The sequence below is a fragment of the Macrobrachium rosenbergii genome, chromosome 18 (genome assembly GCF_040412425.1).
Source record: "Macrobrachium rosenbergii isolate ZJJX-2024 chromosome 18, ASM4041242v1, whole genome shotgun sequence".
NCBI classification, from domain to species: Eukaryota; Metazoa; Arthropoda; class Malacostraca; order Decapoda; family Palaemonidae; genus Macrobrachium; species Macrobrachium rosenbergii.
The window spans coordinates 9779234-9804793 of record NC_089758.1 but is presented as its reverse complement, the minus strand read 5'-3'; the positions used below and the strand labels follow the sequence as shown (position 1 = coordinate 9804793).

The window sequence follows — 25560 nt, the reverse complement described above, 5'->3', positions numbered from 1 at the left end:
GAAATGTCAACGAAAATCGTCAACGAAGTGGAGGTGCTGAAAATACGCAAAATGATGCGCAGTACCGGTATAAAACTCCCCATAGTGCCACACCCGCACCTCACCTGTCCTCGTCAGTCTCTTTGAAGGAGTTCGATGCTTGGCGGCATAAATTTGAAGGGTATGCAATGCTGACTGGAATCAAATCATTAACGCCTGCTGAGCAAAGGTCGGTTCTTGCTTCTCTTTTAGATGAAGACTGGACACGAACATTACGATATGGCCTCTCGTTTTCGGCTGATGCAGATCTTGAAACTATACTTGATGCCATGGAAAGTCACTTGCGCGGTCAACGGAATATCATCGTCGACAGAAGAGAATTTTACCTTAGGAAACAAGAAATAGGTGAGAGTTTCGACGATTTCCTTTGTGGTATCCGGGAAATTGCAGCATTCTGTGATTTTTGTTCTTCGTGTATGGACAATAGATTGAGAGACCGTATTGTTGTCGGCACTTGTGATGAACAAGCTCTAAAACGTATGCTAGAGGAGAAGGACCTGAATTTGCAGAGGGCTATAGATATTTGTCGAGCTTCGAGAGTGCTAATGAGAATGGCGCTGCAATACGAGGAATGATCCCACAGAGTATATCAAAAGTTTCACGGTACAAAAGAGACCACAAGAAAGCACCCAACAGTTTATATAAAATGAAAAATGCTTTAGATGTGGAAAAGATCGACATTCTGACATGAATGTTTGTAAGGCAAAAAGAGCAAAAAGTGTTCCCAATGTGGAAAGATTGGACATTTTGCTGTTGTGTGTGTAGGTCAACAGGAAAGGAAACTCCCTCTTTGCTGAAAAAGAGTAAAGATTCGAAACTAAAGTCAAATGGTAGACTTAACAGGGATGTCCATAGGATCATAAGTGATGTGTATGTTAGCAGTGCCATTTCTCAAGCAACCCCGAAAGTCCAGATTCACATTACCCATCCTGCAGGGAATTCTTCTATACTATGGACACCGGATTCGGGAGCAGAAGCAACGGTGATGGGCCTCAATGTAGCGAGGTCTCTTGGTATATATCCCTATATGCTTGAACCTTCTAAAATTGAAAAGCTTTGTTCAGCTGGTTATCAGACCCTTAACTGTGTGGGAGCTTTTACTTCACACCTTTCGCTTGGTGATCGACAAATTCAAGCTGAAATAACTGTGGTGAAAGAAGTAAAGGGAGCTTTATTAAGCTGGTTTGATTCTATTGCTTTGGGAATTCTACCGGAGGATTTTCCTGCTCAAATTAATTCTCTTCCCGTACGACTGTCTGTAGATCCAGATGAAGAGAAGGGCTCAAAGGACTACAAAGATAAAAAAGACAATACTTGTAATGTAGTGCATACTCCTGTTGCACTTCCAAGGTGGCCTTATGAACGTGATCCAACTGAAGAAGAAAGGGCAGAGCATGCTGCAGCTTTGGTATCAGCATTTCCTCAGGTATTTGGTGCCACAAAAACACTGAGGAGATGCATGGAGGTCCCATGCATATAAAGTTGTCTGAGAATGTGAGACCATTTGCTGTGACAGCCCCGCGCACTATACCATACAGCTGGAGGTCGGAAATAAAGGATCAGCTTGATGAACTTTTGGAGAAAGATATTATCTGTAAGGTTGAGCATCCAACAGAATGGTGTCATCCCATAGTGCCTGTTGCTAAGAAGCCAAATGGAGTAAGATTGTGTGTCGATCTGACTAAGCTCAATAAGTATGTATGTAGACCCACTTATCCTGTACGATCACCACATGATGCAGTAGCTTCGATTAGCACCGGGGCAAGGTGGTTCTCTACACTAGATGCAAAAATGGGATATTTCCAAGTCAAGATTGCAGAAGAAGACCAGGATCTCACATGTTTCATTACCCCATGGGGTCGCTATAAATTCAAGCGAGCGGTAATGGGACTTATTTCTTCAGGAGATGAATATAATCGAAGAGGAGACCAAGCTCTTGGTGACATACCACAAACTGTAAAGATAGTTGATGATGTTCCTACAAGAGATCAAACACCTATACCTTTCGATTGTGTTGCGTTATTTGCGAAACTGAAAATAATGGCTTAGTATTCATCTAAATAGGAAGCTGAATTTTACGGTTTTATACCGCAGTTTAGATCTATGTGTGAATAGGCTTATGTGGGTTTCAACCTAACTTTTATTTATGGCTGGTTGTATTTGAATTTTTTCTTGACAATGGTTTAATATGATTGAAATACTCATATTGATGTTCAGCCTAGTTTTGATTAAAGTTCAGTGGTTTGATTTGACTTTAATTTCAGACTGATGTTTGATCTGGTTTTAAGTATAGGTCGCTGGCCTGATTTGGCGTTATCACTTAAGGCCGAAGTTCGGTCTGGGTTTAATTGATGGTTGCTGGATTGGCAGAAGTCACTGGCTAACTTGACAGTGGATTTATTTTAGGTCCGTATCTCCATTTGATTAAGTCTTTATAGCTGTGACTTAACTTTGGATAGATCAAAGGCTGTGGAACAGAACGGGGTTTGAAAGAAAGTCTGCCACTAATGTTACGATCTAAGCTAGACCGATATCGGTTTCAGACAGGTCAGTTTTTAATTGGGGGAGATGTTTCATTGTCATTGATCTCACGTGTGATTTATATTTCAGGTCATGATTTGATATTATATTTGTTAGAAGGCCACTGGATTCATTTCCGATAAATTATAAGATAATATCTTTAATACTGACTGAATGTTATTCCTATTGCTTCTTTAAGCCACAGTTCCACATCGTTAGTTTGATGTGGACTTTATCCGAAATTATTCTTTATTTTTCAGTCTATTTTTTTTTTTCTTTTTTTTGAAGACGTGGAGGTTATTTCTTTAATCTGCTCTGGATTAAAGTGTTTTCAGTTCGACTTCGTCGGTTCAGTTTTTGCTTAAATTCGATTTGAAATTTCATCTTGGCTTAATGTACAAGATGTAATTTAGTCCAGAAATCGTATCACAGACCCAAATTTCTGGTCGCGGCTTTGACCCTGCCCCAATTAAAGATCACTGTCTTGACGATTCAACAGAATCTCTAAGGAAAGTCAAGGTGAGAATGCATTTGTTAGGCGATCTCATTTTACCTTCGTAATCGTAGTTAGATTCATTTGCATACGTTCTACGCGAGTTCTACATTATAGCTGAAATCACACACACCCTCAGTCAAGAATATTCTTATGGGCAAACCATTTGAGTATAGAAAGTGGACTGTTGTTTTAAATCCCTTGTAAGGCAACGAGAAGGATTATATCTCGTCGAACACTCTCTTGCGAAGTAGTTGATGTGTATTAACATTATTAAGCTGGACTTGTTATTCAGTAATAATGCTGTAGGTTTGCTTCTTAGCTTACTATGTTGTTGTGTTCTCAGTGGTCAGCTTAGTCCCCATTAATTCACAAATCTGTATCGTCTGATTAGCATAACGCAAATCTTTCGGCCCAGAGTTGAAAGTCCATAAAAATATGAGCTTCGTCACTTAGTTTTACGACGCTGCAACGGAACGATAGTAGTTTAGATTTTAAATTTAACTTCAGTCCAAGATATCGCGAGACTCCGTAGTTTTTTCTTTTCAAATGGTATTTCAAGTGATTTTCTAGTGTGTATATATATATATATAATTATATATACATAATTTTATATATATATATATATATATATATATATATATATATAATATACATATATATATAATTATATACATAATTTTATATATATATAAATATATATATATATATATATATATATATATATATATATATATATATATATATATATATATATATATATATATATATATATATATATATATATATATATATATAGATAGATATAGAGAGAGAGAGTTGAATTAGGTGATTGCCTTAATATTTTTCTTTGCAGTAATATGAAATTATCAAGTGATCGACCAATTATTTTAATTTGTATAATGAAATTATTAGCTGATCGCCATGTTGTTTTTTCTCTGCCAAGTAATATTATCAGATGATCTTCCTAATTAGTTTCTTGGCAGAATTATTGCCTGAGAACAAAATTATTAACTGATCTCCCTAATTATTGAATTAGTCGAGCAAGTTACCAGGTAGTCTCCCTAATTATTTTCTTAGCATATCAAAATTCTCAAGTGATTTTACTTATTAATTTTCTATGCAGAAAAAATTATCAGGCAATCTCCTGAATTATTTTTATGGCAGAAAAAAATACTAAAAGTAATGTCCCTTATAGTTTTCTGAGCACAACAAAATTATCAGTTGATCTAAATTATTTTCTTATAGAAAAAAACTAAGTATAGTTTAGTTTTACCAGACCACTGAGCTGATTAACAGCTCTCCTAGGCCTGGCCCGAAGGATTAGACTTATTTTACGTGGCTAAGAACCAATTGGTTACTTAGCAACGGGACCTACAGCTTATTGTGGAATCCGAACCACATTATAGCGAGAAATTAATTTCTATCACCAGAAATAAATTCCTCTAACTCTTCATAAGCCGGCCGGGGAATTGAACTCCGGCCCATCGAGTGATAGTCCGAAGCTCAACCGATTCAGCCAAAGACGGGCTCATATTCTTATAGAACAAAACTATCAGGTCATCTCCATGATTATTTTCGTAGCAGAAAAATAATTAAGTAAACTCCCTATTACTATTCTTGGCCGATGTTAGTATTCTTCTTGAGTATTTTCGTATCAGTGACCTCCTTAATAGTTGATCAGCGGAACAAAATCATCAAACGACCTTCCTAACTATTATTCTTAGCAGAGCAAAATCAAACGATCCATGAATTATTTTCTTAGTAGAACAAAGTTATCAGTTGATCTCCCTAATTATCATCTTAGCAGGACGAAATGATCATGTGATTTCCCTAATTATTTTCATGGCAGAGCAAAATTATAAGGTGGTTTTCCTTAATAGCTTTCTTGGCAGAGCAAAGGTGGCCTCCATCATTATTTTCAGGCAGAAAAAAAATGATGAATTAATCTCCTTAATAATTTTCCTAGCAAGTGATCTTCCAGATTATTTTCGTAGCAAGACAGAATGTTGCCGATGATCTCTCTTATTATATTCGTAACAGAATAGAATTATCAGGTAATGTCAATTATTTTCATGGTACAGTAGTGCAGAATTATCAGCTGATCTAATTGAGCCCTTAAGTGATCGCCTAAATCGTTTCCCTTTGCCCCCACAGGCGAAACACGTTCGACATCAGCTCCCGCACAGGCACCGGCAACGCCACCAGCGCCGCCGCCGGCGCCCCTCAGCCTCAGCCTCAGCCAAGCGACGTCCAGCCTGGCGGGAATCCCATCGGCTTCGGGAACCCCCTTCCACCCGAACACGTCAGCCACAACATAAGAAGGAGCAGCGGCGGCTACTTCTACCACCCTCTCTACCGGAATAACGGAGGGCGCTAGCTAGGGAGGCAGTAGTCCCGGCGATGGAAGTTGAGAAGGAAAGGAATGAAGGAGCCATCTTTTGAGTTTCTGGAATCATCTGAGAGCGTGTAGATTGGAGCAACGAAAGAAAGATTGCGTCAGCCGTTTTCTGAAGCTTTAGGAAATCATCTCTATAATTATTACTGTATTGACACTTATGAGAGTTGGTGTGGGGTATCAAGGTATCTCTTTTTAATCTAATGATCAGATAAAGACTTTGCTGTACGTGTTGTCTTTCATATTCTTATGTTTTAGGATAATCTTTTTTTGGATGTTGTGAATTCTGATAGACTGATGCATTAAGATTTATTAATTTTTTATATTAGCTGTGGCATGATGCCAGTGACAGTAGATAAGCTTTGTTCTTCAGCTGCACATTTCTTGAGATGGATGTTGGTAAACAGGGGCATTATTTCGTGGAGTTTAGGCTTCACAGTAATTTCTTTTTAATTGGTACTAATTAGTCGGTAGAATTATCATGAGTAGTGAGTATTGCCTGTCAAGAGCTATATTTTGCAGATTTTTATTTCTATTTTTCACGACAAGGTAGGATTTCAATACCATCTTTTCAATACGTGGGGCATTTTAAGTAAGAGATGGAACTGTACGAAGGATGTTGGATTATTTCTTTTTAACTTATTTATATTTTTCTTTGACAGAGAATTTATAAACTCGATAAACGTTTGAACTTGATTCATTGTCAGTGTAGCTCTTGAGGCTAATGTACTGTAGAGTTAGACGATCAACATTTTTGCGTAATTGTCAGCATTCTACGAAGACTACGATTGAGTAATGAGCACGTTAACCCAATCTTCTACAAAATTGACGCAAAAGAATCAAGAGGAAATTATTGACGCGAAAAATATTACGTCAAAATAGTTGATCGTTTAGGACCATCCCCTTGGTCGCTGCTAATGCACTCCTTAAAGACTGAAGCTTCATGGTGGTACGTTCTGCTGCTGTTCGTCATAATTTTAAATGTCCTTTGTCCTTTTAGAGTTTAGAGTGACATCCTCAGATATCCCGGAACACTTTTAGTCATATATAACTTTGTTGTCAGTAGCGATCATGTAGAATTAAGTTGTTCCAGAGCATCAGTGATATAGATTATGCTGTCTCCCCGAAAGTGTTGTTAAAGATGTTGCTTTGGTTACCAAAGAATGATTTTGGGCGAAATAAAGTAAAATTCAACAAAATAACTTTTAATAAAATTCCATAATTTCATTGACTTAATATGAGGCATTTATTTCATTTTTTTGCAGGCATTCTTTAATATTATCTGGATGAGATTATTTTCCACGGTTATCTGAATAAGTTGTAATAGAGTTGTTAAAAGTGGTTCCAGTGAATTTTTGAATTTTATCCATGAGTATTTTTAAAAATTCAGATGAAATAAACTGAGAGTATTAAAGTGACATTTGAATGATTGTAATTTATTCAAATTCAGTTTCTCTCACTCTGCCTATGTCTCTATGACATCATTTGACCTTATTTACTTAACCTAAGGTCATCTTCAGCTTCGCGCGAAGGTCAGGTACTCTTGAAAGAAGATCTCGGGTCTTGGAGAGTGATGTGATGTGATAGACTTTTCCCCACCTTTTTAAGTTCTCGTTTAGTGCAACACGTCAGCTTTAAAATGACGTTGATTTTTATGCCTTTTGTATGATGAGATTATATATATACATATATACTGTATATATATTTATTTTATATATATATATATATATATATATATATATATATATATATATATATATATATATATATATATATATATAGAGAGAGATACACACACACAAAATGAGAGAGAGAAGCAAAACCAATTGCATGATACTAGTTTTGTAATTAATAGCTGAAACTCAAAAATCATCTCCATATTACATCCAGGTAAATGAAAATTGTCGTGATTAAAACTGATCATATTTTACAACGAGATGATATATATATATATATATATATATATATATATATATATATATATATATATATATATATATATATATATGTGTGTGTGTGTGTGTGTGTGTGTGAGAGTATGTGTATATATATGTATGTGTAAATATATATATAATACATACATACATATATATATATATATATATATATATATATATATATATATATATATATATATATATATATATATATATATATATATATATATATATATATATATATATATATATATATATATATATATATGCACACACAGAGTAAAAGCATTTCAAGCAACATTTTCACCATTCAATGACAGGCATGGTGATAATATATTTTTTATAATGATACGTAATGATAGTTAGGTGATTTTCATAGATATGCCCAATAATGCTAAAAACAGTGCGAAGTAATAATAGTGATAACAATAAAGATAACGAATGAATAGCTTACTGATAAAGGTCAAGCATTTCATAAGAAAAAAAAATCTTGAGTGTGTAAACGTATCGTAGCAGAGATCAGATTCATTTCCTGAAGACGCCGACGACATTTTCTAAGAGTAGCGCACCCCCGGACAGCGCAAAGCCCCCACAGACCAAAAAGAATGCTGCCTGAAAAAGAATATTATTGATGTTATTTTTTCTAGTAAAATCCTTGTAAGCATTTTGCAATGCGTTCCACACCATTCAGCCCATGTCGCTGATATTTTTTCTCGTTTTAAATGTCATGGCATTCTCAGGAATTGGTAACTACCCAGGAATTAATGATATTTTTACATTTTCATTGGCATATGCAGACTATATACGTCATTTATGCATATTTTAATTAGGGCTGTACGTATTTATGCGCATATCTGTATCTTGAGAGAAGCAGAAGTCTATGTTACAGGGAGAATTTGACCTTGTCCCACCAAAAGTGTCCAGTTTTAAAATAGAACTCTCTCTCTCTCTCTCTCTCTCTCTCTCTCTCTCTCTCTCTCTCTCTCTCTCTCTCTCTCTCTCTATATATATATATATATATATATATATATATATATATATATATATATATATATATATATATATATATATATATATATGTATGTATGTATATACTATATATATATATATATATATATATATATATATATATATATATATATATATATATATATATATATAGATATAGAGAGAGAGAGAGAGAGAGAGAGAGAGAGAGAGAGAGACAGACAGACAGACAGAGATATAGATATATATTACAAAGGGCTAGCAAACTCCTACCAAAATACCACGTGAGAAACGGAAAGGTAAGCATGAGAAAAATATTATGTAAGAGAGAAAGAAAAATAGAGTGCATGAATGTAAGCAGAAGTACTTTCTCTTACATCATCTAGAATGTAGCGAATACTAACGACCCCACTTGTATAATTTTCTATTCATTATTCATTAATATTGATTCATTCTTTATCTAATATGAAACAGAAAAGAGGAGAAAGAATCGCAAAGGAAGCAAAATATTGCCACAAACTCAAAATATTTTTCTGAAGTAAATTAAAAAAAACTGATCACGACGAAATGTCTTGATTTCAAGGGTAATTTTGAAAGTATCTGCATATTTAATAAATTAACATTGAACGACGAAGCATTTTAATAAGAGGATAAAGTTTGAGATTCACAAGAAGTTTATGGAATTAACAAAATGAAATACAAGAAGGAATTTTTTTGTAATGCAAAACATTAAATAACTAAAGGTCACCGAGAATATGCATGATTGGACAATATCTAAGGCTAAGAGAAAAATAAAACCACGTAAAAAAAAGAAGTGTCTAACTGTTGAGTTATAAAATATAACTCAAACACCTACTCCCAAGAAGAGGAAAATATATTATACCATTAAGAACAATAATACAATATCGAAAGACATAATGAAACGCGTATTTTTGATAGAAACAAAACAAGAAACTTGCCTGCAAGTGATTTAAGGTCAGAGAGTAGGAAGCTTCTCCCTCTGTGGAATGCCCTGTAGTTGTGACGTCACGCCGTACCAGATTGATCTGCTCTTGGGCCCATCGTCTGACGAGTCCCGCTTCCGTTATCCATGAGAGACTGAAGGGTTAGACAAATGAGCAAAAGATGAACGAATGAATGGTAGGCCGCATACATGATTTGTATGAATAAAATGATTAATAAGTAAGCCCACCCAAGAATTCATTCCTGTTCTTACGAGTCCCAACTTGAAAACTGATGTTAGTGCGCATGCGCTCACTTCCTGAACTCCACGTAGTTTAAGAAACTTTAAACAGACCTTACAGATCGTGTACGTAAATACAATAGGCCTATTACTTCCTTACTCAGCTGGTTCTGTGGTCTTACTGTGAAACACTGAAACTTAAACGGGCTCCCAAGGTCTGTGCCGGTTTCACCAACGCTTGGACTTCGAAGAATTAGTATCCTCGAAAAGGTATACTGTAATTGTGTTGTTGACTCCGGTATCTACGGTGACTTACCTCTGAGTGCGCAAGATTCCTTAGGCATGTTTCAGGTTTTGGTATTTTTTTCAAGACTAGGGTAAACCTCGCTCTGCTTCCTAAATGTCTTGTCATTATACACGCACGCACACATATATACAGTATATATGTGTGTGTGTATGTATGTACTTATAATCGTATGGAAACTCACAGGATATCGAATTTCGGCCTAAAAGGCGCACCGCTGTTGCAGGCAATGCCGTAAGCGTGGGGGTAGAAAGTGTCTCGACCGAAGTGGTATTTGTCTCTGCCTCGAACCGTCGCTCGTATCTCTCCGTTCATCTCCGAGTTGATCAGGACGAATTTCTCGGCTAAAACCTGAAAGCAGACGAGTAATTAAGCAAATAAGTATAACTAGGTACAATCATTTGATTCAAGCCGACTGAATAATTGTCCGTGAGTTCTTAAGATCTTTTACGTAAAAGCTATAACAGCGTTTATCTGAGCATTCACAAGAGGCACAAATTCATGATTTTAGACGCTAAGTACATCGAAACATATAAATTTGCAATACTTTTTTTTTTCTTTAGAGCCCAGTGGGATGGGTAACCCCCTGTCTCGGCCCTGTATGAGCAAGAAGGAAAGAAGACATAAAGTTTAGGGCTTAATGTAAAGGGCGGGGGGAAGGAAAGATAAAGTTCTCCTCACCTTATCAAAACCTTCGTCAGGCGTCGGCAGGAGACTCTTCGGGGGATCAAATAATTTCCACACTTCTTTGTATATTCCTGAATCAGCATTCTGGAAGCGACCCATTTCGGATAATGTATGGAAAGATATACAATGCAGTTTAGAAAAAACAGTTTTGGTGCCCTAATGATTTTACGCCAAGTAATTCCTATTTTATTGTCATCTGGAAATTTGTGGAGTTAGTAAGGGATCTATGTAGAAAAGATTAAATGTGTCATTTTTTTTTTAGACCAGTATGTTTAAGCTTTCCCAGTAATTCCCTTTGTGTAACAGAGTTCTCTTTAAGGTTTTGGAGAACAATGATTCAGATATTAGCAACAAATTTAAGAAATAAGTTAAAGTAGATCAGGCAGTTTTTAAGGCTACGACAAAAAATTCCCAAAGGAAAATCCTTTTAAAGTTCTAGCTAATATTAATAGAGGAAAAACCGGTAGCTTTCATCGTAATGATGAAACAGAGGCCAAGTTTCATCATCTGATAACTAGTAAAACGGATAAATTAGTTTAAATCCTGGCAACAGATAACTGTCAACAGATCACAAAAATAAATCAGAGAAGTATTTAGACGGCTGACTATTCCAGTGGATCATCGAAATGAAAATAAAGACTAAGTGTTGTTACAATAAACAGTTCTCTTTATTACGAAACTCAGCTCATTTCAAAGTTCTCAGCAGAAGCGTTCGATTTTGCATTCGAGGTAATACGAATACCAAACCATCGTGTACCATGGAATTCAAATGAGCTTACAAATGTTGTAGAGTTCTAGAAAAAACTTTAATTTATTCTCATTTATTTGTCTCACTAAAATGTTTAAGTTATCAGTACAGAGTTAGGTAAGATTTTGTACTTTTTTTTATGAATTTCCAACCAAATAGTTCCATGAACTGATGATGTTTTGACTACACCAAACTCAGTGCTCATTAGGGCATTTGAGAGGTAAACAAACGCAGTTCGTAGCTGATATCTGTTCTTTGTTTCGTGAAGATGGCAATACCCGTGATATTTGCTTCTAAAATTATCATTTGTTTCACCAAAAAGTTGAGTTTATTGAATACAGAGAAAATATTTTTGCGGTATCTGATATTTGTACTAGACCTAGGCCTAGACCCTATGAGGCTCGTGCCCACGTTATCATTGACTAATGGCATCAGTATATCACGGAGATATTGTCTCTGCTAACCTTGTCAACGGCAGCAAAGACAAGGCTCAGTACAAGCTTATGAAAAGGGATAGACCAAAGGTCACCAGCTGCATCACTCACCCTGAAAAGAGACTCAGTGCTCGACGCCTTCAAGGTGCCTATTGTGAATCCGTCTCTGGCGGCCTTTGGGAGATCGGTCAACGAATCTATTGGAGGCTCGAAGGCCGGGATCGCCAGGTACGCGGTCAAGGTGCCGGAGTACATGGCTGGCATTATCAATAGAAAACTAAATTCAATAGTTACGTAAGGATTTGCCCCCAAAAGAGTGTTTATCATTTGTGTAGGTTACTGTATCTAGACTCCGAGAGAAATAGTCTATTTTTGGAAGCAAGAAAAGTGTGATTCAAAGATCTTGAAAAGAAAGTAAGAAAGGTAAACGTCATATGCGATACTTTACTTCACCAAATGAAAATAATTAGTTGTTCAGTGAAATAAGACTTACCGTAGATATTGTAGCAGAAGAGGTACCAAAATACGAACACGAATCTCAGCGGCCATCTGTTGCCCTCGAGGTCATTTCCCTGATTGACCAAACTCCTGAATAAGTTGAAGCTGGTGGAAGCGAGACTGTAAGGTTCTTTGAGGTCAAGGTAGGTCACCAGTAGCCAGTAAAAAACGAATGCAACAGGTCCAATTAGCATTAACGATAGTCCTATTAGACCCCAAACCTGCACAAAAAATGAGGTTAATTTAAAATGAATTTAGGAAATAAGGGATATGAATTCTTCATAAGACGTGGTTGTGTTTCTTCGAAGGCAGAAGTTAGCATTCAATATCAGCACATCGTACATTTCCAGGAAATTGCCTGTTTAGCATGTTACCTTGAAGGGTGTCAATAATGAGTTTCAGGTTTTAGAAAACAAAATGTTTAGGCGGAAGGAAAGACCCTTGGATGTGTTTGATTTACATGCGTCTGAAGACTCAAGGTATTTTTGGCAACTTCTTTTATAGAAATGTCAGTTGGATGAACCCGAATTAATAGTCAGGATTTCTGGTAACCCGAATTATTAGTCAAGATTTCTGGTAATGAAGTTTCATAGTCCTACCCTGAACTGACGGTTATTTATTCATCTAATAAAATGTTCACCAGGCCATTGTTTATCTCCTAAAAATTTAGTTAACGATTGCTTATTGGAAAGTGGCAGTTTTCCTGAGAACTACTTGACTTAGATTTAGTGTTAAATCAGTAATTTTTTAAATATTGCTGCAAAAAAGAGAAAAAATAAATAATATCGTCATGAGAATTGTTCTGACCTGTCCGAAACGAAAAAAAAGTTTATTACAAGGAACAATGATTCAACTTTTTTTTTAATAGTAATGCATAAGAGAATGCTAAATTTTAACATGAGCATCTTGACTATTCATGAATTTTAAACCAATAAGTGTTATTAAATAAAACAATATTAAAAACCTACTAATCCGGAGAAGGGCCAGAAGACAGCCATGGCCCTATCCCTCTCCTTCGGCGCCCTGGACACGAGAGTTAGAGACTCCAGCCAATAAGAGGTTGTGAAGTCTACCACCGTTTCTCGTAAGTCTCGAAAAAGATAGAGGAAAATAACGTAAAGAATATTATCTATATAAATACTTGACGTAGTTCGTTTAACGTCTAGAAGGGAAATGAGTGTGCTAATCCGATTTGCCCCAGACAGGTCATTCGAACCCTCTTCGTGAGATCGCTTTGCATCTTGCCGCCAAGCTGGTGACAGCGTGACTACAATTTCATAACGATTTAGAAAAAAATGTTGGATATGAGGGGCAAACATTTAGCGGAAGGATGCATTACAGTGGCATCGCTCTGAATACAGGAGGGTATCAGGACAATTACCCCCGAGTACAACTACCCCCTATGACAATTACCCCCAGTATTATATTCTGTTTCAAGAAAAGGGTAACTTTTTAATTTAAAAAGAAAAAAATAGTCCATTTTTTCGTTAAATGTCACTAAGTGCCATATTACCTATAACAACGTGACAATCGTTACACTAGTAATTGCTTTTTAATACATTTAATTTTAACGACTATAACTTAACAACAGTTACACATACAATTGCTTTTAAATATATTTTGTTCAAAATATTTACATTTTTTGTCTCTTTTGAAATTAATTTTGAAGTTTTTTCTTTGTTAATTCATTAGCATTAGAGAAAAGACTGTATGCCCTTTAAGCATTATGCAATTTATAAAAAGTGATAGAGGAAAAGGCAGACTAGTTTATGATAGATATACTTATGTTAAACAAAAAGATTTACCAAATGGTGTTGTGTCATTTGAGTGGGAAGAACGCAGAAACAAAGCCACCTGCAAAGCTAAAGCGAAAGTGCATATCCAACGAAATTAAATTGTTGGTAGACTTAATGATCACAACCATTCACAAATGAAACAAAAACTAATGCCGCTAAAACTATCCACAAGATGAAAATGCAAGCTATCAACGCAGAAGAAACTGCGCAGCAAATAATGTCTGAGGCTTGTGCTCTCATTGATGTAGAAACGGGAGCAAATTTGCCTCCAGTTCACAACTTAAAAAATCACATTAGACGTCAGCGACATGTTCGTCTCACTTACGGCCTTTGCCTTTAAACGCAAAAGAATTGGTTTTAACGGACGAGCACACAAGAACATAAGATGGCCAAGATTTTTTGCTGTAAGACTCTGGACCTGTTAAAAAAAAGAATTCTGATATTTGGAACACATGAAAACTTGGATTATTTATGCAGAGCATGTCACCGGTCTCTAGATGGAACATTCAAGACGGTTCCCTGGATATTTTCACAATTGTACATAATTCATGGACTGCTAAATGTGTGTTCCAAACATCAGAATTCTTTTTTTCAACAGGTCCAGAGTCGTACGGCAAAATATTTTGGTCATCTTGTGTTCTAGTACCATTAATTTACGTTGTTTTACCTGATAAAAGCCAAACAACTTATACTAATTTTTAGGGCAGCTAAAATTATTGAAACAAGATGTAGCGCCAAAAACTACCATGGTAGATTTTAAAAGTTATCCTTTTCTGCAAACAGCATATAATAACGGGGGTTACTTGTCCTTGGGGGTAATTGTCCTTGGGGGATATTGTCCTAGGGGGCAGTTATCCTCGGGGGTAATTGTCCATGGGGCTAATTGTCCTAGACTCATACGGGAGATGTGATGCGATTATAAGAACAATGATTAGTGTTACATATTGCAGTAAGACTATTAATCATACTTAAAACACGAGAGAAAAATTAAGAAATACGATGGAAAAGTAAATTCAGGGGTTTTACCTGAATATAAGGTTAACTTAATAACAAAAGACTTAGTGACAGTAACTCTGGTCATAGAATCGAATGTGGACTTACCGGTGATAGTAATTTCACATATGGCAAAGTTTGACTCTTGCCTTGCAACCACTCCGATGAGACCAGTGACTGTCCCGTCCTTTTGGGGACCTCCCCAGCCTCTGTCGGGAGGAACCTCTACATGGTATCTGTTGTAAAGTGACAGATACAAATGCGAGTAATCATTTTGGTTTGCACACTTCCTCCCCCTCCCTCCCCCTATCCACAAAAATTGAAAACAATACATAAGACTTTGAAACTCCCAAAAATCCTGACTCTGTAGAACAAACATTAACAGCCTCTGCAGACACACCTCCATAATATACGTAAAAATTAAAATCGCAGTCACGCCACTCTTAGCATAAAGACAGATTATCAACAGCACCTACTTGGGCCTTTTGCCACAAGGTGTAATCTCGTTATCCGCGTGATGGGTCACCTGTTCATCATTTCATTCTGACGACTCTAGACTCTTCGTGCTAACCAAGGCTGAGGCTGATGCCATATCAGTTTTGTAGGCTAACATATCAGGAACCTACATTTTTTATTACTCAGTTTAGGAGCTGCATTGCTGAATACTTTCAAATTTCTTAGACACTTAACTTCAGAGCCCTTCTTTGTGATTAGGGATGTTAGTGATACGTTAAAAGCTCAAAATTTTCTATTCTGATTCATTCTGTAAGGTACTGCACCAACGCAATAATTAAACTTAGATGACGGCAAACCAAATAAGAAAGATTTCAATCTCACCAGACATCATACTCAATTCTTCTGGGTTCCTCAATAATAGAGTGAAAGGAAATTTTAACATGCTGCCGCAAAAAAATTATAATATGCAAATTGTCCATAATTGTCACTATTTTAGTTGAACTACTTTGGGACCCATTGCCGCTCATGGTTAGACGGAACAGTTTAAACGCTGATATTTATGACGATACAGCTCACCCCATATCTGATGTCATTAGGCATTTACAAAAAATGGAGAAAAAACCAGGTTAATGGATGAATGATAAACTGATATGTGATTCATTTGATTACAGCTTTTTGCCCTTAACTCCTCTTAAAATTTTTACAAGACATGACCTCCATAACAAATACTTAAAGAATTCCCTGAATGACACCATACTCAAGCAAGTAGTTTCAAAATATTCTATATTTTACATGAATACTGCATATCATTTTTCTCAGAATCTGTGATTTTGTTACAGTAATTTTATTTAGTTGTTTGTAGGTTGGCAAAATCATCACATTTACACTTCTTGAAAAACCCTGTGGCATACAACCTTTACAAAAAATGTACGGGAGGTTAGGTTTTTGAAATTTAGGTTGCCAAGCCAAGACCCTGGGGCACTTTGTCTATAGGAAAATTACTGGTCAGCCTGATGATAAAATCGAAAGCTAGTTCAGGTAAACAATATTTAAAACAAAATCATGCCTTTTTGTCACCCAGATCGGTGAGTTAGGTTGATACAAACATAATCACTCATGGATATATAAGATCTTGAACACTGGGTATAAATTTTTTCCCCCACTTTTAAAAGTCTTACAAAAGAATGATCATACAGCAAGGCAGCTCTAACTGAAATTACTAGCATTTTCGAGAAAAACAACTGCTCATTTAACAGAAGGGAAATGAAGAAGAAGAAATATTTCCTAATTTTGTCTCGACGGGGGAAACAAATTATTGGATTAAAGGTGAATCAAATCGGCAGTCTACATTTTTTAAAGATTCATTTTATAACCCTTAATTTGGAAGCAGTGATTGTTACTTGGACAAAAAAAAAACTTAATAACGAAATCCACCTTAATGTGCATATAATACTAAATGTCAAACGAGTATAAAAACTTAGTAATAAGGCTATTTAGTTTTATATCCTGTAATTGACAAGAGCTATGAACTGAACGATGGGCACGATTGGAATGTCTCGAAACAGGTGGCTCTTAACACTACAAGTAAGTGCATCAATGTCAAAGCTTAAAATGGAAACCAATACCTGAAATTTTCATAAACCTAAAAAACGGCAAAAGTTTGAAAAGGAATAATTTTGCCAAAACAAAATACCGAAAATAAAAGTAAGAAGGAAAAGGAAGTACGCACACACATTTATGTAGGACCAAATGAGCATCAAAATCTAAATCAAAATCTAACTCACGAGAAATTTAGTTTACGACTCAACACGTTCAGGATGTTGACGTCAATTCCCGTGGTGGGTTCGGCCTTTCTGTCGGCCAGTACCCTAAGGCCAAAGAAAGGCCAGTTGTTATTGGCTGAAACGATCAGGTGCCTCCCATGGAAACTGGAATAAACGGATACCAAATCTTGAACAAGAGGCTGTGATGTGTAGTTGCGAATTCCCTTCTCACCCGTCCACCACAGACCGACTGATTCGAATCTGAAAGAAAAATATACTTTGAAAATTGATTATAACCATTTTCTTTGCTCTAGGGAAGGGTACTCTGTATGGAAAGGAAGAAAGGAGAGTTACCCCACCCCTCAACCGGCCACGAACCCAGATCAAAATTCCGAAGGTTGAGCTATTAAGAAAATAATTAAATTTGCGATAAGTCTAAAAAATCTATTTGGTACTTGACTTTGCAGCAGACCCTACGGTTTTGGTGCAAGCGGCTGTGGCCTGTGGGTCACGAAAACAACTGAAGAAGCCGGAGTGAGTGATTAAGGAATAAATGGCTGTTTGAGACATTTACAAAATTATAAAAAAAAATTGTCGGCGAATAGAGCTTTAAAGGAATCTCTCTCTCTCTCTCTCTCTCTCTCTCTCTCTCTCTCTCTCTCTCTCTCTCTCTCTCTCTCTCTCTCTCCTACACATTAGCAATATATTACCTGCTTATCACTAAAAATAGTTCGGTGTTTGTATGTGGTTTAAAAGAGTAGAGTTTTTTTTTTTAAATTAGGTTATTAGTTAAAGTTGAAAAAAAATTAGCACGGCTGCCAAAGCAAGCTCTTCCCTGTTAATTGACATCTTAAGAAGAACAAAGGCTATAGGATTTATGAGACACATAAGATAGTGAATCCGCATCTTGAAAATGTTTGGTATGAAGGGCTGACCAAACCAGTTGACTCTCGAGTTTGCAGCGTCCCCCAAATTTCTGTAGGATCATAATTCTTATGGATTAAGAAAGAAAAATTTCTTGTATATCAGATCGATATTTTGAGTTCTTTATAACAAAATTACATTGTTCGAAAAATAACTATGCTCAAAGTTTGCCCAACATTAGAATCGTTATTAAAAAAATTAAATATTTTTTTAAGTGTCACAAAAGTCTTGCTTTATATTACAGAAAAACCATTCAAGGGGCGGGTTGGGAAAAATGCACCCACTATAAGTTTTATTTTGAGAATTGCGCAGAGCAATTTTAGTGTCGATTTTCACGTTACTGTAAAGACAAATCTGGAAGTGAGATTATTTAAAAATGGTTTGATAAATATTTTTTAATTATTTTTCGTCTATAAAGTCTTTCTTTATGTTACATTGAGATGGCTCTTTTTCTGTTGAAGGGAGGCTCGGGGCTGCAAATTAAAACGGAAATCCATCACAATTTGACAAACTGCAGCCAACAGCCTCAGTAGGTTTTATTTTATAAGGTTTTTATTTGAAATGACAATTATAGGTGCAAAAACAAAAATTTACCACCACCACCGGGCCGGGGCTGGGAGTTTCATACAGCATTATACGCTGTACGATGAATCAACCTCGATTGCGCCAGGTTTTATTTTCGTAATTCTGATATTCAAAGAAGTGAAGAAAATCAGACGATCAAACGTTAACTGACGAGCATTTAGGATGAGTTGAAAACTTATAGAATGAAATTTTGGACATCTGAAATGTTTTGAAAATAATTCATCAACGTCTTCGATTATTTTTAGATTATGTATTTTGATGATTATTCTTACTAAAATAACTAACTATTACAGTGCTTATGAAATATTTTGTGAGCTTTCCTCAGTTCCTTGCCACATAATGATATGTAGTAACTGTTGAAATCAACCCACAATTTTGTGCGAGAGGGCTTCAGAATTGAGATTTACAAGGTTTGAGACATCAAATTATGTTCAAGTTTCTCTATCATAAAACTCTAAGCCATATTTAGCCTCAGTAGTTTTTATTTTATTCAGATAGAGAAGACTGAAAAAGAGGAAAAATAAAGGTTAGAATGACAGTAAAATGATCGTGCGATGACACCGAGAGAGATAGAGAGAGAGAGATTTTCAAAACTGGAACCAGTATACGTACTAGAGCTAAAAGTCTTGTAACACATAACCATCCCTAAAACCAGATATAGTAGTTTCAGAGAGAGAGAGAGAGAGAGAGAGAGAGAGAGAGAGAGAGAGAGAGAGAGAGAGAGATGTTTACCTGTGTACCTTCCCGAAGCACCTTCTCTAGCTGACCTCCCATATCTTCTTGTGAGACGACAAACCAAGTGACTGTTACTGACTCTAGAACTCTCGCTTTCACCTGTAATGAAAGAAAGAAACAGAATTAAAAAAAAAAAAAAAATTGACAGTCAACAGGATATATGTGTTTTCAAAATCACCAAACTTTCTTCTTTGATAGATAATTATTTATTTTATTAATTTGTTTGGTTTTAAATGGCTTGAATCGCATGTAAGAGTGAGCAGTGTCAGTCCAAATGTGGATGGTAATTTACATACAGCGAGGAAATATATAAAGTAAAGGGACAAAGACAGGGTCGCACCCCTTTGATGTTTTCAAGACTGAATATATCAGCAGTAAAACGGAAATAAAAAGTCTCTCTATCATAAACATTTTATGTGAAATAATTCCTTGTCGTATGCACGCTAAACAGTCGAAGAGATGACTGCAGCGAAACAATTTGGAAATCCAAGTAAACTTCTAAAGTAAATTTAGACTTTTAATCAAAGATAGAACAGGACCTTTGGAAAAAAAAACACTTAGAAAACGAATGGTAAAAAATGAAAAAAAAAAAACATTTTTAAACTAGAAAATTTTTAAAGCAGAGAGACTTACAAACACAACACTGTTGGGACCAGAAAAACTTTTAAAAGTAATAAAATAACTTTTAGGAACATAAAAAAGCATTAGAAAAAAGAAAAAGTGAACAACTATGTTAGCAGAAAATAACGATTACCAACAGTCAAGACTCAACAATACAAAAACTCGAAAGATAAGAAAAAAAAAATATCCAAAACCTGCTGGAACAAAGTAATGATGCTGGGAGAAGAGCACAAGACGACTATATTTCTCATGGCCATCCGATAAGCCTGCCAGTTTTTTAACAAAAACTGCAGAGCGTCGAAGCTGTTGCAGTTGAGGACGACCGTGTCCGCCCAGGAACCGTAGCTCAGGGCGAGAACTTCATTTATTTCTGGAGAGAAGAAAGAAAATAATGCATAATGAAACTCGGCTCCTGAAGACAAGCGCATTTGTATTATGGTTCTAATCTTTTATTTATTATTCCAACTCTTGTTTTTTCCCGTAGGGGGATAGTGCCGTCATTGCGCTTCATACGGTGCACTGTAGGCATTAGTTCTTTGCAGCGTCTCTTCTGCCCCTGGTCGCATCCCCTTTCATTCGTTTTACTATACCTCGGTTCATAGTCTCTTTCTTCCATCTTCCTTTCCACCCTCTCCTAACAATGGATTTATAGTGCAACTGCGAGGTTTCCCTTCCTGTTACACATTTACAGCCTTTTTACTGTAAATTTCTGTTTCAGTGCTGAATGACCTCGTAGCTACAGGCCGAAGGGACGCTGCAAAGAACCTTAAGAAATGTGTACAGCGCATCGCGTGAGGTACACTGATTTCGTCGATGTGCATAATGTCTTTTGAAACTCAGTGAATTGAAGTAAATGTTTTTACTGAACGTGTGCTATAGGGGACAACTTATTAATTTCATTTTCCATGTGTACATTATTCACCATGGAGTGGAAACAAATGATCTATATTTTATAGTCTGCAGATAGGAGGTGCTCTCTGAGCGAGAGCATTGCTGTCACAAGGCTTAGCTTACTTGCGGATTGTTATATAGAGAACTTAATGACCTGGTTTGGAAAATATATTTATTTATTTACAAAGTAGGTGAACCTATATGCGTTATACGTTACTGTATTGGGTAATATAAAATGTTAGGTGGATATATTAATTTATAAGTAAGGGTTCATGTGCGTATGTCTCATTTTATTATAAAATCTATTTGACTTACTTCTGATAGGGAATGTGTTAGAATGATGATGATGATGATGATTATTATTATTGCAGATGTCAGTGTGGAAAAAAATTCGGCGACAGTACCGAGACTATTTTGAACTTCAGGTGTGATTTTCTTTAGTGATCACAACCGACATTTAAAAAAAAATGGTCAGGTCCTCGTGTCTACCTGAAGATAACGCATCTGAATCAGACCCAGAACTCCTCGTACATACCTGGATAGGAATCATCGTATAAGACAAACACCTGTCGTTTCGAGGTAAGGTCGATTATGTAATTGGTCAGTTCAAGCAACGCCTTGCTCGCGACTTCCCTGTTATGGAGAACAAGATATATAATTTTTCATTCATCAAAATCTGCACATATTTGTGTGTCTGTATCCAAAGAAATACCAGAACTTCTGAGCAATCATCCCGAGAATAGATTGCTCACGAGAGATCGGGAAAACAGGTAAGAGAAGGGAACTAAAAGAGAATTTATTGTGCTATAAACCTCCACTCAGTATTTTCGTAAGATTAATTCTGTCGATGAAAATACCGCCATCTTCATTAGTTTTACAGTAAATTAACCAATACCTGATTAATTAGTTATAATTATTACTCTATGTTGCTGTCTTGAAATTCGTTTGATACGAATAATAAATGAGTATGGTGTATTTGAGGGAGTTTGGTGGTGTTATGAAATAATTTCTATAATTATGCGTGTATTAATTCATTAGAATAATTGTCGCTATTATGAATTAGCATATGTCTAACAAAAACTGTTGAGAAGAAACCAGATAATTTAAATTATATTTGCCTTCTAGAATTTTTTCATTAAACTGATTGAATTCATCAACATACCTCCCAGATACGTTAAGTTTGATCGGTGCCTTCCAGTCGTTTTGTCGTAAAAGAAGACTCGCTGTCTTCCAGTTATCTGAGATTTCGCCACTTTTCCAGTTACCCCTGATCTCGACGGTGATACTGGAATTTGTTTTTCTATTTTCCCAACTAATGTGAGATTCATAAGTTTTCCCTGGCCTCCAGATCATAAATTGCACCAGAACTGTCAAGGAAAAAGAATCGGTACAACTTGTCGATGAAGATCAGTTACAAACTGCAAAGGCGTTTTAAGATAAATCAGATCAGAAGCCATTGGGCAGAGTTTAACAATGTGCTTTGTGAATATTATTAACGTTTATTTCCTAGTGAATCTGATCATTTTGGTCAGGCTTCCCAATACATACCTCCCAAAAAGATGCAAATCTGGGTTCCGTGACGTCCAGACATCTCAAAGACTCCTGTGACAAGGAACGAGGTGATTAGATGACTATGTTAGTTATAACCCTATTAAAAATTTTATATTAATTTTCGTGATTAAGTCTCAGTTGCTGAGATTTAATCACGCCATCTGAAAAACATTTGTTTACGTGTCGTCGTACTGAAAAGAGGTTATGGTGAATCAAAATTTGGAGGTATTATGTATGTTCTTGAAATTAATCGGGTCTTGTGTTGCTTCCGGTGTAGGAGGGATCTGTACTAAAAATCGTGCTCTGTGGAGAAACCTAATGCCATATTTGGCACCCCTGCATGACCTTCATGTCCTAAGAACAGGTAACATTTTATCTTATAAATGAAAGTGTTGTAAGGTGAGCGTTTTGAAACAAGTTACTGACGAATAGAAGAACCTGAGGAGTCAGATTAGCTGTGATAACTATTACTGGCTGAATACTTTTAGGAAACAGGAGACAGTGAATGATTCAACCCTAGTATATTGTTAGGTCAGAACGAGGTTAAAGCATCTCCTTACATCCCATGCACTTTATTGTAACTAATAAGATAGGTAGTCACCTTAAAAATTCAACGGAACACCGACAAAAACAGTCACAATTTGAATAGCTCAACAAGGCAAAATGAAATCCTTCTTACCTTATAGACTTAAGAAGAAGGTTTCAGAGAATGAATAGCAGTCTTACAATTGTTGAGCATAAAGTCGAATATACCTTCTTATGAACGGTGGGGTAGGCCGTAACCTCGGTAGTACTGAAAGTCATGCCTACTAATATAGCCCCTCTGGGAAGTCATATACCTTATGGGTACAAAGTCAATGCCTAGTCATTAGCCTCCGGTCAGGGCAAAACCCTTTACTGTCATAAGCATTTATGACTGGGTGACTGTCTGCTTCATGTCTTCGTCTAAAACAAAGACAGCAAAAACAGCATTCCAAGACTAATTAGGAACGACTGTCATGAATAAAATTTCATCATACATTCGTAATAAAAGTGCACAGCGTACGCACACATACACAACAGAACAAATTCGGACTTAGGAATTCCTTTGAGAGTCTTGGCTAGTGCACTAGATGTTAAGAGGAAGTGTTCTTTTCGCAACTTTGCCGTCTTTTTTTTTTTGTCAACAAGCTTGTATTTTCTTGCCTTGTGATGTTTTGATTTCGAAGTCTTGTTACATATTTCTATCACCGTTTCCATATAATTTCATGTGCGGTGAAACAGACGTTTGTGAAGGAGTGATTGTGTTTTTGAGATGTGTAAGAATATAAGGAGACGTTGATTGTTCTAGCATGTTCTAGATTTAGGTGGACTTAGGTAACAAACACAATGATTAGGAACACTGACATGGCCCAGCAGTATACCACTCTTGCCCCGCCCAAATCTATTGTTTTTGATTGAGCTGACTTTATGCCAGCACGGGCTCTTGTTCAAGATAGAGCAGTTTCCATTAAGGTAAACCGTGGGGAAAAGCTAAAATTTTGTGAGCCCAAATCGCCTGTTAGGTCTAGATGGACTAATTGCCAATGTGATTTTAAAACTACAGGGCTATAGGTTTACCAGAAGAAAAGATTTTTATTCTGAAAGTTGTAGGTCAAGAACCTTAGTTTCCATTAAGGTCTTGATAAGTGAGGTCACGTGGGGGGAAAAGCTAAAATTTTGTGAGTTATCATAGATCAAGAGAATTTTGTTTTTGTATTTAACTTCATATATTATATATATATATATATATGAACTTTATTTCACATTGTTTCGGATTTACAATTGATAGAGGGCCGTTTGGTTGAAGATGAGCAAATGCATTCAGTTACCCTAAACAACGGCTACAACTCTTTCACCAATACAAAAACATCGCCTTTGCGTCAGAACTAAACATCAAATGGCGATGTTACCGCTGTTGTATTTATATTCAGCTCGACTTAGACTGCATTACCAGCGGTTAAACATCTCATATAGCGTCTATTTATTCATCAGCAGAATATTGTTGCATTTCTTTCTTCAGAACGTTGAAACCAGTATGATAGCATTTGTTTAGGTAATGCTGATGATTGTTAATCTAATAGTGGGTCGGACCGAAATGTGTTATTCATCCAAATCGCGCTAATTCAGATTTGCTGAGTTGATATATATATATATATATATATATATATATATATATATATATATACTCATGTTCGCAATTTATATTATATTTTAAAGCCTTGAAAATGCGACTTTGTTTTTGAATTCTGTCGTCGGAAACGTTTGGTTGAAACATCGCAAATGCATTCATTCACCAATACAAAAAATAAACTGCTGTTGTAGATGATGAGGAATATTGTTACTTTCATTTGTTTACAGTACACTATTGCCATCTTCGTGATATATCCAAATATATAATCAGATTTATAGTTTTATATATATATATATATATATATATATATATATATATATATATATATATATATATATATATGTAATATAAAAGATGGTGTATTATGTTATATATACATATAATATCCAGATCTTCCAAGTCTGATAAAAAAAAAACGTAAGAGCAACCTGATAAAATAAAATACAAAGGCGAGAGCAACCCGCAATAAATTTATACATTAAAGGCTACACTGTTTGCTCTATGAGGATAATGGCTACGTTAACGATAAACGATGAACGCCGATCGACGCGCCCTCTGTATAGTCTACAGAAGTTTTTCGTAAACATTTGGCGTTGAAGACTTTTGTACAAAGTAATCGATTGTAAGTGGAGTAATAGCAAACAACTGTTTAGACAAACTCGTTCGTCTTGGTGCCGAATATTCCGGGTATTTGTGTCACGACATTTCTGTCGCAGAAACAGGATTATGTCTCGTAGAAATGGGTATGTATAATCAGAAATTCCGTAAAGATCACCATTCCTTCAGTTTCCCAATTAGGCACCATGAAATGAAAAAGTGTCAAACATACCAAGATCTCTAAGGTAGGGCGAAAAGGAATTTCCGT

At 35.9% G+C, this 25560-nt stretch overlaps 2 protein-coding genes across 2 annotated transcripts in view; one reads left to right on the top strand and one right to left on the bottom strand.

Annotated features, from left to right (window-relative positions):
* LOC136847941 (uncharacterized) overlaps positions 1-6649 on the top strand; it is a 76003-nt gene extending 69354 nt beyond the window's left edge. Inside the window, exon 11 of the mRNA XM_067119960.1 lies at positions 5210-6649. Within this exon, the coding sequence (XP_066976061.1) occupies positions 5210-5432 (223 nt within the window). The 3' untranslated portion in view covers positions 5433-6649. The remainder of the gene's footprint in view (positions 1-5209) is intronic.
* A 1022-nt stretch (positions 6650-7671) lies between these two features.
* LOC136847964 (glutamate receptor ionotropic, kainate 3-like) lies at positions 7672-13418 on the bottom strand. The gene is made up of 7 exons (XM_067119983.1): positions 13197-13418; positions 12224-12449; positions 11842-11987; positions 10543-10632; positions 10046-10212; positions 9330-9472; positions 7672-7995 (listed from the first exon to the last, which is right to left on the bottom strand). The coding sequence occupies exons 1-7, from the start codon at positions 13224-13226 to the stop codon at positions 7913-7915; spliced, it is 885 nt and encodes a 294-aa protein (XP_066976084.1). The 5' UTR covers positions 13227-13418; the 3' UTR covers positions 7672-7912.
* Between the last annotated feature and the right edge of the window lie 12142 nt (positions 13419-25560).